This window comes from Motacilla alba, chromosome 6 (genome assembly GCF_015832195.1).
Source record: "Motacilla alba alba isolate MOTALB_02 chromosome 6, Motacilla_alba_V1.0_pri, whole genome shotgun sequence".
Taxonomy (NCBI): domain Eukaryota; kingdom Metazoa; phylum Chordata; class Aves; order Passeriformes; family Motacillidae; genus Motacilla; species Motacilla alba.
Genome location: NC_052021.1, coordinates 32659741 through 32676903, shown reverse-complemented (window position 1 = coordinate 32676903; position 17163 = coordinate 32659741). Strand labels below are relative to the sequence as shown.

The following is a 17163-nucleotide window of genomic DNA, read 5'->3' as shown; positions in this document are numbered from 1 at the left end:
AATGTGTGAGTGAAACCACAGATATTGGAGAGAAAACAGAAAGCCAGAGGAAGATTGACCTCAAAGGAAGCCAGAAACCAAGGCCTTTTTAGCTGATCTGCAGACTGCTCAGAGGCAGAAGCATGGAAGAACCAAGCAAAGCAAGGCTGTTATCAAAAATAACCCTTAAAATAAACCTGGCAGCACCAAAAAAAGCCAAGTTTCAGACTGATTCTAGTTGCATTCAGCGTACTCAGAAGCATCTTCCCACTTAACAGGAGTTTTATCAGTTTGCTTATCTTATCTTGATGCTCCATCAACAGTAACAGCTTCTCTTCACATTTTATCTCAGGACATGTCAGAGGCAGTGAAATGTCCCCAGAGATGTGAGACATGAACTCCAAACCTGCACAGTCATGAATATGCCAAAATTAACAATGCTCACAAGTCCTTCTGCCAACATGTTCCATCCCATAAGCAAAGACAGGACTTGGAGACTCCCAGAGTGTCAATCCAAGCTAATTTCAGAAATATTTGATGATGCTTCCTTTTGTAAGCATATGTGATAGTTCTAATTCATTGAGGCTTCCCATATGGTGCATCCCTGTTCTTCTTACTATCAACACTCAGAGGGGGAATACATTTGGAAATAAGGGAAACAGCAGTTCCAGGTTTCTCACAGTCAACCAGAAAATAATTTGCTGTACCAGGAAAACTCCAGGATCTGGAACAGAAGGACACAGGAGCCAATTTTCAGTAGTTTTTCCTCAGTGCTGCCTTCCTGTTAGAGGGAGGACACAGCTGCAGGCCCTGCTCCTGGGAATCACCAACAGGGACTGTCCAGGAGTCACAATGGAACCCTGGTGTTTCACAGGTGTGAAACTCCACAATTCAGGACTAAAGCTGCTCCTTGTGGCCTTCTGACAGATCACAACCCACCACTGTTGTTTTTAACAGGACTGTCAAGAAAACTCCAAAGTCTAAGCAGGTGTATTTTTACCAGAATATTACCTACAATTAAAAAATAAAAATAAGCCACACCCTTTGTCCTTATGAGTCAGCTTTATGGTGAATGGAACCTGCAGGCAGGCACTGGCTGGAGACACGATGACACACCTGTCCCACCTACATGGAGCATGGAAAACCAAGCAGAACGTGTAACATTTTTTGTTAAATAACCCCAGAATTCAAGGATCTTGTATAAACATGTGTCAGGCATGGAGTTCTCCCTCTGCCACATCCCCTGAGTCCCCCAGGCTGCCAGCCTGAACAAACCACGTCTGAGCTGCACTCCTGCTTCCCAGCGAGCTCCTCCACCAGCGGGGCACCTGACAAGCATTAAAACCTGTGGTAGGATTAAATAAGATTTTATTGTCACATTTAACTGCTTTCTCAGAGATGTACATTTTGCAGGTTTCTGTGCAGAATAGAAATGAAGAGGGTGGCTGCCAACCTGTCAGTTCTGACTCCAGCATCCACACGTCCACACCTGAGCCACAGGTGCTCCCAGGTGGTGACTCCACAGCCAGGTCTCTGTTCCAGGCATTGCAAAACTCCAAGACAAAAATCCATCCAGTTAAGGCTAATGAGGACAATGTCAAATAGTTAAAACCAGAGCACTTGATGTTTAAAGATGGAACCACTCGGTAGAAGAATGGCAATTTAACATCTCATTTTTTTTCCCAAAGTTACTTTCCTTAATTTAGTACAGGTAAGGAGAGGTAATGAACAGACTTTTGCCTATGGATATGATCCAGGAGACTAAAATTTCAGTGGGAAAATTTGAGATATTTAAATTTTTTAAGCAACTGCTTTGCTGTTCTGGGTGTAAACTGAAGAAGTGGCTATTGATACCTCAAAGAGATAAATGCTGCAGATAACCTCATCTTAAAATGTGTATTTTCTCATTTACACATCAGGGATAAAGTCCAATAATACAAATTTCTTAGTGGCACAATTTCACATATTTTGGGCAACGTTAGCATACAAGCAGTATTTAAATAAAAGTAAGTGCATCCAAACATGAAATTCTCTAAATATACCACACTTCATTTATCCCAAACGGCAGTTTTCTGACAAGAGCTGTAATTCAAATTAAAATAATCATTTACATGTTTCACCCAGAGGAAAAGAGGTAATAAACCCAGGGGACTCTCCAAACAATCTTTTCCTACCCTATCCCCTATTTATCACATAAAATAACTCATCTAGAAGCGTAAATCCGATACTCAGATGCAAATAAAATGCAAGTAGCAGTCTCTGATGTTTGCAATTTGCAGACTCCAAAGTCCAATCGTGATGGAATTTACTACTTCTGTCGGTCGTTTACTCCTGTATGTGCACTTCATATTTATGCTAAAAGAACACATGAGACAATAAATGAGGCTAGTGTGGCATAAAGTCATTGTAAACCCAGCGAAACCAGAATAATTCTATTTATGACATTCATCTGGATGATTTACCAGGCATCCCACCCCCCCCGACATCCTTTACAGAAAAAAAGGCAACCATCAGTTGAAGTGAGACACATTCTGTTTGTAAAAACGGTCGAACCAAACCCCTCCTCTGATGAGGGCATGCCCACAGAAAGAGGTTGACCACATCTTTTCCAATCAGGCTTCTCAGAATTATCAAAATTTCTTTGCTTGCAAAGGCCAATTTGGCTTACCATAGAAAGCTATTCGGAAGGCGGCTGATATATTTATTATTCCCTTTCAAAAATTAAAATTCAAGGCATGATAGTGCAAGAGGTAAGTTTTGATTTGAGAACATTATCTGTAGACTAACTGTGCTTAGTTACTACATCCCAATTTATTGTCTTAAAGAAAATATGGCAACAAAAGCTACAAGATCTCTATAAATTTCATTTTGCCTAAATTTACCAGTACATCCATGAACCTCATCAGTATTAGTACAACTTGATTATCCTAATGATTCCATTATAAAACTTGCAAAATGTATCACAAGGTGAATAAACCATCTAGTGCAAGTCTTCTACATTTCGTGTGCACAGTAATCCTGTGTAGTTCATTTCCTCCGGGTTAAATCCCCAAAATCTCTCGGTAACAATGATGAAAAAACAGTGTCACGTGGATTTGTTCTGTTTTCCCCCCCTATCAAATCTGAGACGTTTGAGTGTTCCTGGAATCACCATCAGGATGTGCTGAAGGTCGTGACTCCCTGGTCTGTGAGTATTCACTGTCAGAGGACTCTGTGGGTTCAAGCAAATTCTCATAATCACTGTCTTCTGATTCGTCAACATTGTCAGCGAGCGCTCTTTGGGAAGATGGCATGGATGCTCCATTGCCAGAATATTTCAATCCTGCACTTGTGGAAACATAACTGGAAGAACCCACTGCCTGAGGCCGAGGCATGAAGATGCTGCTGCTCTCCAGGAGCCCGGGGCTGCCAGAGCTGTCGTGAGTGCTCGTGTTGAAATCCGAGTACGGCGGGGGAGGATCGGAGACGTCGGAATCTTCGAGCGTGCAGCCTTCCACAGCAAACCCAGTGTAGGACATGCGGGGAACAAACATGGGTTCCACGTTATCTGTTGGCATTTGCCTGCTTAAAATTGCCTGCTGCATTCCTACAAAGCAAAGAACAGGGGGTACTTAATGCTTTCTTGGCAACGTGCTCCACATACCTGAGCTGGGACCGCCTCGCCTGCCCTCTCTTCTTTCCTTCTGCTTGTTATCAAATGCTCGTCCTGGCACTGCTTTCCACCTCCAGCACTGGATCCTGTCCTCTCAGTCTGCTCTACCCATCTTTCATACCTCTGATTTTAGGCTTACAGAGTCATCAATGCACCTCCCCTGACTGTCACATCAAATCTTGCTGAACACTGCACCCTTCCCTTTGAGCGCGACAAACTCCCCTAAATTGAGCGGCGCAGCCTGAACCTCATCAGGATCAGCAGGATCAGCACAGCTCAATTATCCCAGTGATCCCATTTCAAACCCAAAATGAGTCAGAAAGCAAATAAACTATCCAAGTGCAAACATGCTACACTTTGATGTGCACAGTCATCCTGTACAGATCATTTCCTCCAGTTTAAGCTCCCAAAAAACACAGCTACAGGATGTTTCACAGCCTGTTGCTGTTTCCATCTCAGCTTTTCTCTGTATTTTTCAGCTCCTTCTCACATCAAAAAGCACCTGTGTTAGGGCTCAACCTGCCTGTTCCTCTCTCTCTGTGTCTTACTCAGTAAAACTCAACTCACTTTTCATCTATAATTGATATTTGATATTGTATCTTAAAAATATCACTTTGTACTTTCAATGCCCCTTATGCTAGGGGACCATCTCATAACACCTGCAAAGAAATCACCGTGTCTTCCTCCCTCAAATTATTATTTTAATAACTTCACTCACATTTAAAACCTAAACGATGGAAGTATAGCGGGGAGTATAGCAGGGTATCAGAACAGGAATGTGAAAGGCATCTTAAATGAGCTGATTTGGAAAATAATTTGAGGAAGACGTGCACAGGAATAATGAACTGCAAAAGCTGCAAAATGAGGACCACTTGCATCCTTCTGCAGAAAAGAAACTTGATTTATGGAATCTTTACATCGATACACATGAGGTGTGCTCAGCTGTGGAGATACAGGTATGTATCATTTCACTGTAGTTGTTAAAAATACAACCAAAATGTATGTAACTATGAACACCACAGTTTGAAAAGTAGGGAAAACTGGAGAAACTCTACAAAACACAAGGACTCGTCAGAGATCTAATAACCATGACCTAAGAGGAAAGGCTGGAATAACTGGGATTAGTAGGGAAGACTAAAGAAAGCATTTTATTCTTAAATCTGCCTAAGAGGCTGCTGCAGAAAGGTGAACTTGAGTACTGCACACTAGACACCAGGAAGTCTTGTTAAGCACTGGGAGAGAATGAAGTTTCTGACTGGCTCCAAAGGGGTTATTAACCAACAAAGCTGCCAGAATTGACACTGGAATGTGTAAGGTGAGGGACACAATGGGATCAGCTCTGTTTAACGGAGAAACCCCACGTGGAGGGCGAGAGTTCCTTGAACCAAGGCACTGAGCTGTCTCTTGGGAATGAAAAGAGCACAGTCCCTCAAGTGGCTACAGAACAGCACTCCATTTCTGGGCCACAACAGGAGAACTGCAGTGGGAGACTTCCTGGCATCTGGGAAGTGCACAGCTCTCACCAAAGCCTGGAACATCCTGCTACATGTACAGAACTATTTCAGTGATCTGACCAAAGTCTCAACTGCCTCTTATAATGGAATGTTTAAGTCATGACCTGTTAACCCAAGGTTTGTAGGAACACCAAGCTCTCACACAACACTCCTGCAGGAATTGGAATCAAACTCTCCCTTTTCCTCACTAAAACCAAGGAAATTCTCCCAGCATTGAGCAAGTGAGGGAACAGAAGGCCAGATTCAGTAATTAACTACTCACATCTAAAAATACTGCAGAGCTCCAAGCTGCATGTTTTCTTGTTTCAGCTCTCTCACATGATTCTCTGCTCTGGCATGAATTCTCAGTCCAGCATTTGCATCTCTCTGGTAGTACCCAGAGTTGAGCACTGACTGCTCTTCCTCCTCCTCCCCCAGCTTTTCCCATCTGTGCTGGGATCAGCTCCAGTCACACTAAATACCCACCTCTGCTTCCCCATAGTAGCAGTTCCCTGCCCACTTCATCTACAGCCAAGCAGGAAACAGCAGTGACTCATTTACTTCCACCTTTCAAATGGTCCTGGGCTGATCCTGGCTCTGTTACCTTATCTTTGAGGTTCAAAGAAGAACTTGTGCTGACTAAAATGCTCACGTGATAACAGTACCTTGCTGCCTGGAGAAAATTAAAATACCAGTCACAGCAGCAGCAGGCCCATTGCAGAGTTTAGGACGTTCACCCACCTAAACCCCCTTTTTGTCACACACTGCTTTAGGTAACAGGATACAGAAACAATAAAAAAAACCCCAGAGGTAAATGACAAAATTTCATTATTTGCTTATCATTTCAAAACATGGGTAAAAAGAGGCAGCGTTTGCTGAAATGTGTAATTTGCTTATGAATTATTTAGGTTTTCATCTTAGTTCCCATTTGCCTGTTCTCTGCCCTTACTCTCTACCCTCAGTCTTCCCTTGCACTCACAAATTCAATCAGATCAGCAATGCCTCTTTGGAAGGAGCCAAGTGCTTCACAGAACTTATCTACTGCTGACCAAAGTCTCCTGAGGCCACACTCAGTGTTTAGGAAGGAGGGACAGCGTGGCAATCAGCTACATGTGCTCACACAGCAAGGCTCACTGACTCAGGGAATTATGGAGCAGCAAAGGAAGATGAACAACACCTACAAAGATTTACTTCAACGCTGAGAAGTGATATTTCAGTGCTAAACATCTTTACCACTAAGTCAGCAAATGGGAGTGGGAATAAAGACTTTATAAAACCATGGATAGCTCCTGTGAGCACAGCACATTACTTCAGAAAGAATCTCTTCAGTATTTAGCTTTTTTTCTCCCCACTTTTCTTTTCCTACAACTTATCTTTTCCTGTGCTACTTCCAGAACTGACTTGCTCATTTTTTCTTTACAGTGTTGTCTCTCCTATATTTTAAGCTTGCTAACACTGGATGATTCCAGCAGAAATACCTTCAACACACACTTTCACAGCTCAGGTGTCATTCAACACAAATCCATCATAGTGCCCTTCCCACTGGGATGTTTTTTCCCATGAGTTATCAGCAATACAACAATTCTTTTAACTCCACAAAACTTTATCTCCTCATAGCATCTGCTTCTGCAAAAAAAAAAGTAATTAAAAGGCAACTTACTTATTTTTTGTTCTTTTTCATTCTTCTTTTGTGTGATTTGCCTTTTTAACTTGTTGACATCAGCTTGAAAAGATTCAACAACACGTTCACTTTTTTCTACATCTATACATACTGCCTGGGAGAAAAATGTAAGATATGCTAAGACTGGGCAAAAATGTAGGAAATAGTTTCAGGACAACATTAATAAAGCTAGTACCAGACAATAAACCATTGAAGCACAAAACTAAAGGCAGGATTTAACTGCAGCAGAAATACTCAGCCTCGAGATTGTTTTCTTTACTGGCTGTTGCTGCATTATAGGAAAAGCATTTCCAAATCATGCATCATGTCAGGAGATATGCAGTAAGATCCAAAGTTGGTTAGTGTCCAACACCCCTGGAAGTGTTCAGGAGGGATGAGGCTTGGAGGAGCCTGGGACAGTGGAAGGTGTCCCTGCCATGGCAGGGGTGGAATGAGATGAGTTTTAAGGTCCCTTCCCACCAAAGCATTCTGTGATTCTATGAAACTAAATATTGGCCATGATCATTTCCAGGGATGCTGATTCTACCACTGTCCTGAACAGCCTGTTCCACTGCCTGACAGCCCTCTCAGGGAAAACTGTTCCTAATTTCCATCCTAAACCTCCTCTGGTGCAACTTGAGGTGGTTTCCTCTCCTCCTGTCCCTCCTTACTTGGGAGAAGAGAGCAACAATGTCTCCTCTCAGCCTCCTCTTCTCCAGGCTAAAGAAGCCCATTTCCATTTTTCCAGACAGCAATTGAAACAACAGCAGGAGCACAGAGGACAGCCGTGCTCCTGGCAAGAACAGCATCACACAACAATGCCATCAGCTAATGGATACAGCTCTGAAGAGAAATCTTCCTATCCCTGAAGCTGCCTGGAAGTGTCTGCCTTCCAAAGGGGGGTGGAAGGTACGAATTCCCAGTGAGAAAGAGCAGCTCCCCCTGCGCGGCAGGAGCAGGGGATGGCTGGAGGGATTGCTCCTTGCTCCCTGCTCAGGAGCCAGCCAGCAGAGCTGAGCTGCAGCAGAGACACGAATCCCCCAGGGCAGATGCACAGGGAAAGCCTGGGAAGGAGCTGTGACTCCAGCACAATTAGCAGATGTGTGAGCTCCCCAGGCAGCACAGCTCCGCCGCTCTTCACGCAGGACAAGCTGTGAACTGACAAGCTCACAATGAGCAGAGCTGACACTCCGGGCTTCTTCAGATGCTTTGGCACATTTGGAGCAGGATTCACTCATGCTCCACACAAAATGTTCACAAGTTTTAACTAACAGATGGTGCTCTGCTCGTGCTTCATACCCAGAGCCAGGAGTCATTTTTAAACCTCTGCAAATCCCTACAGCCTTCAGCAGGGCTTCTCTTCACTGCAAACCCTTAAAAATGACTAACACCTCCCATAAATCACCAAGTATTAAATCCTTTACTTGCAAAAGAGAAAAAATTGGTGCTATTTGTACCAACCACTTTCACAGAAGCCGCTGCACATGCTCATATTAAATAGAAGCTGAAACATTTAATTTTAAAGTCAGTCTTATTTTCCTACAGTTCATGATAATTGCTTATGAGCTCTAAAAAATCTCCATCTCCTCCACTCCTGCTTTAATCAAAGGATGAATAAAAGATGCCACATATATACAGACCAATATGGAGTAAAGGATGTTACCTGTACTTTTTCCTGAAGTGCATTATAAACCTGATAGATAGCCCTGATGTCCTTCATCACTCCATCTTTGTCAAAAAAATCAGTACTAAAAAGAAAGCAGAAATCATTAGTGAGAAAAGACACTACAGGTTTCTAGCTCATGCTGTCTTTGAATTCTTGTTAAGCAGTCTATCACTGTATTTTTTTAATGTATTTTATTGCTAAATATGCTATTTTAGCAATAGTATATTGTTAAAAATGTACCATACTGTCATAAACAAAAATTTGGACAGCAGCATATTCAATACCAAAACTCCTTCTGGAACCATAAAGTCTCATTTGAATGAGATTAAATTTCTGCCAAAATCTTTAAGCCTGTATAATTTCATTGTTAACAGCCAGAAAAGCTACTTTGAATTTATGGCATTTAATTGAAAATGCTTAAGAAGAACATCAAGAATTCAATGCTCCTGAGGCAGAGCTCAAGTGCACACAGAATTCCTTGGGGAGGTGGGTGGTGGGTGCAAATCAAGTCAGAAGCTTCCAGCCAGAAGGGTCCCAGCATGGACTGGCCACACCAGCTCTGCTTTTCTGAAAAGTGCACTGAGTTCCCTTGGTTCTTCTAAAAGATCCAATTCTAACCAGGAAAAAAGCACACTGGGAACTGACCGCTCTCCTCCAGACCTGGTTTTCTGCTGCTCAACATGCACATTTGTGCTATTCTCTGTGAGGCACAGAGAGCAGAGCTTGATGACTACTTCACTGAAAAAGGAGAAGTCCTTACCCGTGTTCTTTAATAACTTTGGCATAATTCTGAGAAGTATTTGGCACTGAAGAACCTTTGTATTCCTGCTGACTAGTGTTGCCTAGATTAGGAATAGTAAGCGACACCCTTTGATTATACCTGCAGAGAGGGTTCAGAAAGATTTCTTAATTCATTTGAAAACGATTCTTTACAAAAGCCTTGATACTATCCCCACCCCTCTGATGATCAGAACTCATCTAATTTAAAGCTTCTGCATTAGGTTTGTTATTAAAGTACTGAATATTACAAGTTGTGTTCAAAATAACTGCAGGATCAAAAACTCTTAATACAGAGCTACCTCTCCACCTCCAAGAACCTTTAAAATGTGCAAACCATCAGAGGTATATTCAGGTCCTCTAGAAGAAACACAGTAGTGATATCTGATGGCTCTTAAAATAGTTTTTTTTTTTTGGTCTGATGATTTAGAGATTGAAAAGAATTTTTCTTCACCCTAATAAAAATTTTTAAATTATTTGCACAAAAAAAACCCAACAAAAAAAAACCAAAAATGAAACCAATCCCGTCATCAGCAATAAGCACCTCAAGACATCATTGGACAAACACAAAGTTTTCTTTAAGTGCAACTGCACAAACTCCTAAATAATTTAAAGAACAGCAGTAAAAAGCAGAACAAAGAATGAGGACTGGTTCACTGGCAGAGTTTGCTTACCTTCTGTTTGGTCTAAAAAGCACATATTCTAAAGCATGAGTGGAGTTATTTGCAGTGGAAATGAAGCTGAAGAGAAGGAAGACGAGGTCAGGCACTCCAAGGATGTGTGTCAGCTGTTTATGAATGATGTGCTCTCTGTATGACATCTGCTGCTGAGTGTTTCTCCTGAATCTGTACCATCCAATAACGTTCTGCAATCAAAGCACATCAGGAAAAACCCACAGCGTTACCTGAGAGACACAGATTTACCTTCTGAGGATAAAGGGGCTGATATTCTGGTATCACCATTACCAAAAAGCTTTAGGACAACAGAACAAACTGAATTCCTCAAGACCTGAGTTTGAGATGGTCAATAGAGCCCTACACTTTTGGAGGCCTACACTTAAATCCTTTGCATTTTTTCAGGGAAATTAGACATTGCTCCCAGTTTAATCTAAGCGCCACAAATCCAACAGCTCCTGTACAGGATAAGCCCTGGATCAAAAACAAACCATCAGATTTGTGAAGGAAAGTATTTATTCTAGTTAACTACCTTTTTTTTTTTTCCATTTGTTTTCCAAACCCACTCTTTCTAATGTCTATAAGAGGAGAAAAAGATAGAAAACTTACTTTTCTTCTGTCTTTGAGAATCCTGTCCAAACTCTCCTCATTAACTTTGCCTGCATAGTCATAAAAGCTTGAACAAAAAGGGAGAAAGGTAAGTACACAGTTTATACACATATATTATATACAAAGTGAATAATTTCTACTTTGAGTGTTCTACAAGTAAATGGCATTCTAAGCAATACAAAGCAACTTCCAGAGCTTTACTTTTACCACAGAAATGCACCGTGCAATTTTATTTTGACCAGCATTCTGTAAGACCCTGCTTTGATAATCAGAAGCCTACCAGCCCAGAAGAAATGAAATCAGGCCCATTCCAAATGCAACTCTAAATCAATTTCTTGAGCTCCACTCCTGCCGCTGCACTCACATGGCTGGATCCTTGAAGCCAAAAGAGTCAGCAATAATTCAAAGTATCATGGTCTTTCCAAATGGTTCTGCTTCCACAGCTGAACCCAAATCCTGACATGTTATTTTAGGACAGATTTAGGAATTTATAAATCTACCTATGCAGACAGGTTTAGGTACTCAGGTAGATCAGAGTGCATGATAAAAGGAAAAACATTTGAAAATAGATTCCTCCTTGGTCTCTTTCAGGAGCTGACACCTAAAGCAGTGCAGGAAAAAGCTCTGGTTTTGGGGTCTGTGACTTTAACTTTTGCGGGGTGGGGTAAAAAAACACCAAATCTTGAGCTCAGTGCTTGGCTGGTAAATAAGGGTGGAAATATCATTTGCTTCAAGGTGTAAATTGTTGGGAAAATTCTGACTACAACTCATGACAAACTGAGACACTGTGTTACATATGCACAATTTTTTCAGTTCATGTTTGCAATATTTATTTATAATCCTGGTGGATATCCAGCTCTTTCTGTGTCTGTGCTCTATCTCCATGTGTGGAGTCTGCAGCACTTCAATCACTGGGTTAAGAGCACCCTCTCTGTAATTATCAGCCAGCAAGTGACTGACTGCAGCTTTTCTCTTTAATGCAACCAGTGTCAATCATAATGTCTAAGCTACTGTGGCTTCTTAATTGGCTGGAAATCTCTCAAGATGAGAGGAGATTAATTGGGAATTCCTTCTCAAAAGGAATTCTAGACAGTGCTTTAGAAGCCATCACTGTGTAACAAGTGAAGACTATAGAGAAAATCTACATGTAAATAGATGGAAGCTGTTAAATAGAATATATTAGCCCCATATTTAATTTACATTTTGGAGTTCAGAAGATCAGAAGGCAAAAATAACTAGAAAGCTGAAGATTTGACAGTCATTAGTTGGTGCAGGTTGGTACCACTAAGCACAGACCAACTTGTTAACCCAGCAGGTTTCCAGGGTTAGGGCACACAGGGGAAGCTGTGACCCACCAGGCCCAGGCAGAGGCAGCCTAGACTACAACAATTTCAATTGATTTGGACATTCATCCTCATCATCAGAGTGATACGAGCTGGCCTGACTGCTGCCCTGCCTCCACCAGCTGCACAGAAATCCAAAGAGATAGAGAAACAAACCCCTTCCAAGCTACACCTCAACTGTAAACTCCTACTTTGATTGTCACGGTTGGTGCCACTTCTGTGTGTTTCTGTAAAACCATCAGATGAGCAAACACTGCCAGGGACATTTGAAATGCTAATATATTGCAGGGAGCTCCCTATTTTTATATTCTGCAGCCACCACAGCAAGACAACAAAAGAAGCTTACCTAAAGAGTTTTGAACAAGGCTCATGGTTATGGATTTCTGCAACGACAAACAAACAAACAAAAAAGTGACATATGTCCAAGTGCTCCAGGCAAAGAGAAATTACAGCGGCAAATCTTGCATGAACTTTCCACATCAGAGCAACTGAGCAAGAAGCATTTGTGTCAGACCACACACTGCCCTTACTGTCAACACTTGATGACACAGCACCTACACAGAAAACTGCCTTCACTTCATAAGCTGACCTTTTACATAGGAAAACATTTCAATAAGCAAGGCATACACTTGCTCAGATGCACAGAGATTTATCTGAGCTTCAAACACACACTTTTGATACTATTTGATAGTTACAAACTCCTCACAAAGGCATTTCTGATTTCTGTTTCCTTTTTTTCTACACCTTTCCACAACAGCTTCTTTGCATCCATATACATTGTTTCTTACAGCAGCAAGGAATAAAAAAGGGATGGGAAGGGAATCACTGAAATATTACACATTGTAGTGTTTAAAGAGGCAAGGCAAACAGAATCTCTGATGAGAAAAGGGGTTAAAAGCCATTTCAAAACATTTAGCTGCACTTTATAATTCTATTATATGAAATATTAAAAAGTCAGGGCAATGTTTTTTCGTTGAAAAGGTTGTGATAAAAGGTTGTGATGCTAAGATGCTTATTTAATCAGCAAAGGTTGTAACATGTCAGCAATCTCAGAGGAGAGTGAGAAAAGAGTAAAATCCAATCTTACATTCCCTTTCCAACACCAAGCATGACTTATTTTTTAGGAGCTTGCAGCAACTTGGTCTAGTGGAAGGTGTCCCTGCCCATGGCAGGGGGCGGAACAAGATGGGGTTGAAGGTCCCTCCCAACCCAAACCCCTCTGGGATTCTGTGACCACACAGCACAAATATTTCCAGCTCCAGCAGCAGAGCCCCACTGGGGTTCAGCAGGAACTCTGCTCAGGCTCGGCCTCCCTGCAGTGATTCCCCAGCTGCTGCTCGGGGCTGCCATCCCAAGAGCAGCAGCACGGAGCACAGCTCCCAAGAGCAGCAGCACGGAGCACAGCTCCCAAGAGCAGCAGCCAGCACCATCCACATCTCAGCACATTTGGTGTCTATCAAAACAAGGCCCCGAGCATCCAATCCAGGCACACTGCCTGACAAACTGCGCATTCTCACTGGCAACAACTCCTCAGGATGCTGCTGTTAGAGTTACTGACTCCTTTATTTGATATAAAATTGTATCAACTCTAATATTTTCACACCATCGTGCAGGCATCTGTGGAAACAATCTGCTAACAAAGCCTGTAAGTACAATTATTGCAGCTTGGACCAGTTCCTTCCAGCAAATCCATTGACTGCAGCAACGTTCTTGGTTCTCGGGTGATGATGTTGCTACACAGACCTTGTGCTTTGAGAAACAGGAAACAAAAAGCCTCCTGCTCAGACCCCGTGAAGCAACCAGCATTTTAAATGTAAGGTTTACACTGACTTTTTATATATACATGTGTATCTAGTACACACACTATGTACACACACGTGTATTTAAACACTAAGGAGACACAAAGGAAGTGAAAAGTCATCTGTGACAAAAGTGCCACAAAACTGTCAATCTCATGAGCTGAACTGGAAGTCCAAGAGTTAATTTTCATGAATAAATATTGAAGTAAAAATGGCAAAAAAAAAAAATCCAGCAGGTCTTCAGGAGTGGGTGATTTCCATTCTCACAAAGTCGCTGTAACCAATAATGTGACAAAGGGGTGATTTCAAAAGGGAGCCATTTTTAACACCACCAACACTGGGTTTAGGAAACCAGGCCAAGGCTGCAGGTGGTGACATCACTGCCAACAACAACCAAGATCAGTGACCACTGAAGAGCAAGGTGTAATTTAAAAACCTGAAAATGACTGGCTCTGCCAGTTTTGTGTGAGCACACAGAGCATCAGCAACACTCTGATGGTGATTATATGCAAACACAACAAATGCATATTCTTTATGACCTTTATCTCCTGTAGAAGATTACTTTTATCTTCTGGAATTTAGCTCATAACTGACACTTCCTCATCAATTTACCACCCATGCTCTCTTAGGAATAACCAGAACAGGAAACTACTGAACCTTCTGGGGCCCAGAGCACAGAACCATCCCCACTGCAAGGTGGGAAATCTCTTGGGATGTACCATGGTGCCCCTGCACATGTTCCCAGATCACCTGTTTTGTGTCAGAGTAACATCTGAGAGTCACTCCAGAGCTGTTTGTGCTTTCACCCAGCTTTATGCACACCCTGCTTTGTTACCTGGGATCACAGCCACAAAGCCAGCTATTTAAGGAGTTTAAATCTATTTTAACAGCTGATTATATATCCAGAAACAAAAAGGCAGTTTCTTTCAGGGCTTTCCTATTTTCTATAAACCAAACATGCAACACTTATGTCTAAAAAAATCTCCTTCAACCAACACTTGACAGCAAGATCTTTGATCCTTGCTCAGTTTTCACAACAATCAGCTGTGCAGAACTTGTGCTTATCAACCAATTGTCTGACTAATATTCCTCGTCCAGTCCTGACGAGTTTGAGACAGGACTGATGTCACCAACAGACAGTCTGTGATGTCACCAACCCCCAGCCATCCACCCAAACCTGCTGCTGAAAATCTGCCCCTTTCAGTATCAGTAAATCAAGCAATGGATTAATTTTATTTTGAGCACATGCTGTATTTGGGCAACTGCATCAAGCAGGAAATTCCCCACGGTAATTTTTCCATCACAGACAAATATCTTCAATAAATAATCTTTCCTCCATAAAAGGAGGTGCATGAAACCCCTGTAACTTGCAAAGATTTGTTTATTTTCATCACCTCTCAACCACAAACAAACAGACACTGTGGCAAACGTGATCCTGGAAGTCTGGCACAGCCTGTGATTGTCTCACACCAGAAACAATTCTTAATGAAACCTCCTGAAAACATGAAACCTGAGCAGAGCCTGTTCCAGAACCACTCAAAGTTCCATCACTTACCTATCACCTGTAGAAATTCAGTGTTGCTGATCTGTGAATCACTAATGCTGAAAGTCTCTTCTTGTCTCACCTCTCCCAGCAGGAATCCTTCCTGCAATTTTAAAAGAAAAATATTAAAAATAGAAAAAAAATCCACTATATGCAGTCATTTACTGTAACTTTTCTTAGCTTCAAACTGGAACAAAGATGAAGTTTGAAAGACACATCTGAGCTGCAGTGAGCAGAAACTGCCCTGAGGTTTCACCAAAGCTGGTTTTCTGCTTTGCCAGCATCTTTTGACAACACTACAGGGATGGGCTGTCCAGAAGGAACACTCTACACCCAACCCACACAAGGCAAACACATCACACAAGGGAGGGCTCAGCCCCAGATACAAGGGGGGAAAGCTCCAGCAGAGCCAAGGGAAGAGGAGCTCAAACCTGCAGGCACTTACTCAAATTTTACTGTGGAGACCGGGCTGGACCCTGACCAACGCCAGGGACTGCAAAACCCAGGAGGCAATTTAAAAGTAAGGCAATTTTAAGGTACATTAATTTATTCTCCATCTCTCAAAATGAAGGAGGAGATTGAGCTGGAATCAGGAGGTTTTGGCACAAGGTGCAGAGGAAAAGAGCAAGCTTAGGCTAAACAGGTGCCAACAAAACCGAGCCATTCTGGAACAGCCCGGCTCTGCACTGCGCCCGCGGTCGCTCGCAGCTGCTGGAAAAGCGCTCATGGAGCTCTTACAGGAGCGTTTTCCTCCCACAACCCGTGTCCTGCGGGAGCCCCACCCTGTGGGGAGCACCCCGGGCACCCCACATCCCGCCCGGGCACCCCACATCCCGGGAACAGCCCGGACATCCCACGGGGAGCACCCCTGGTACTCCGCATCCCGGGAGCAGCATCCCGCGGACCCCACATCCCGCTCCGACACCCCACACCCCACCCAGACACCCCACATCCCGGGGACAGCATCCTGGGGTCCCCACACTGCGGGAGAAGCACCCAGGGCACCCCACATCGCAGGGAGCAGCCGGGGCACCCCACATCCTACCCGAGAAGGAGCAAACCGGGCACCCCATATCCCGGGTACCCCGCGGAGCATCCGGGGCACCCCACAAGCCGCATACCCCACATCCCGCGGAGAGCCGGCCGGACGCCCCACATCCCGCCCAGACACCCCACATCCTGCCCCGCTGTGTCCGTCTGGGGCCGCCCCCGCCCGCTGTGACCCGCGGCCGGGCCCCACCGGCGGCGGCGCGGCCTGGGAGCTCCGCAGCGCGGCCGCCGGCCGGGGTGCAGCGTGAGGGAGCCCCGCGGGCCGGGGGCGGCGGTGAGGGGCACGTACGTGGTCGGCGCTGCTGTTGGCGCTGCAGTAGCACACGGAGCTGAAGGTGTAGCCGGAGATGGACGCCGCCATGACGGACACACCGCCGCCGCCGCCGCCACGGCGCACGCGCGCCGGACGCACGCCCGCTTCCGGCGGCGCCGCGGGGCATCATGGGGAGTGTAGGCCCGAGGGGGGCACTGGGGTACCCGCAGGGGAAGGGTGGGAAAATGTGGGAGCAGTTGGACCATTGAGTTTGGAATAGACCCCTGAGCCCAACCTGTGACCGATCATCAACTCGTCACCCAGCCCAGAGCACTGAGTGACACGTCCAGGGGTTCCTTGGACTCCTCCAGGGGTGGGGACTCCTCACCCTTACCAACCTTTAACAATCTCTTCGACGGAGACATTCCTTCTGATGTCCACCCTGAGCTCCCCTGGCCCAGCCTGAGGCCGTTCCCTCTCCTCCTGTCCCTGTTTCCTGGAGCACAGCCCGACTCCCCTGGCTGTCCCCTCCTGGCAGGAGCTGTGCAGAGCCACGAGGTCCCCCCTGAGCCTCCTTTTCTCCAGGCTGAGCCCCTTCCCAGCTCCCTCAGCCCCTCCTGGGGCTCCAGATCCTTCCCAGCTCCAGCCCCTCAATGTCTGTCCCA

The 17163-nt window shown here is 44.2% G+C and overlaps 1 protein-coding gene across 3 annotated transcripts; it reads right to left on the bottom strand.

Annotated features, from left to right (window-relative positions):
* Nucleotides 1-288: 288 nt before the first annotated feature.
* Nucleotides 289-16647, bottom strand: ABRAXAS2 (abraxas 2, BRISC complex subunit). 3 transcript variants are annotated; one of them, XM_038141155.1, is made up of 9 exons: nt 16535-16647; nt 15208-15298; nt 12200-12236; nt 10511-10577; nt 9902-10092; nt 9211-9330; nt 8448-8532; nt 6785-6899; nt 289-3469 (listed from the first exon to the last, which is right to left on the bottom strand). In XM_038141155.1, the coding sequence occupies exons 1-9, from the start codon at nt 16604-16606 to the stop codon at nt 3096-3098; spliced, it is 1152 nt and encodes a 383-aa protein (XP_037997083.1). In that variant the 5' UTR covers nt 16607-16647; the 3' UTR covers nt 289-3095. The 3 variants fall into 3 exon arrangements, with proteins under 3 accessions (XP_037997083.1, XP_037997084.1, XP_037997085.1); XM_038141157.1 differs by having other exon boundaries at nt 732-3565; XM_038141156.1 differs by lacking the exon at nt 9211-9330 and having other exon boundaries at nt 289-3565.
* Between the last annotated feature and the right edge of the window lie 516 nt (nt 16648-17163).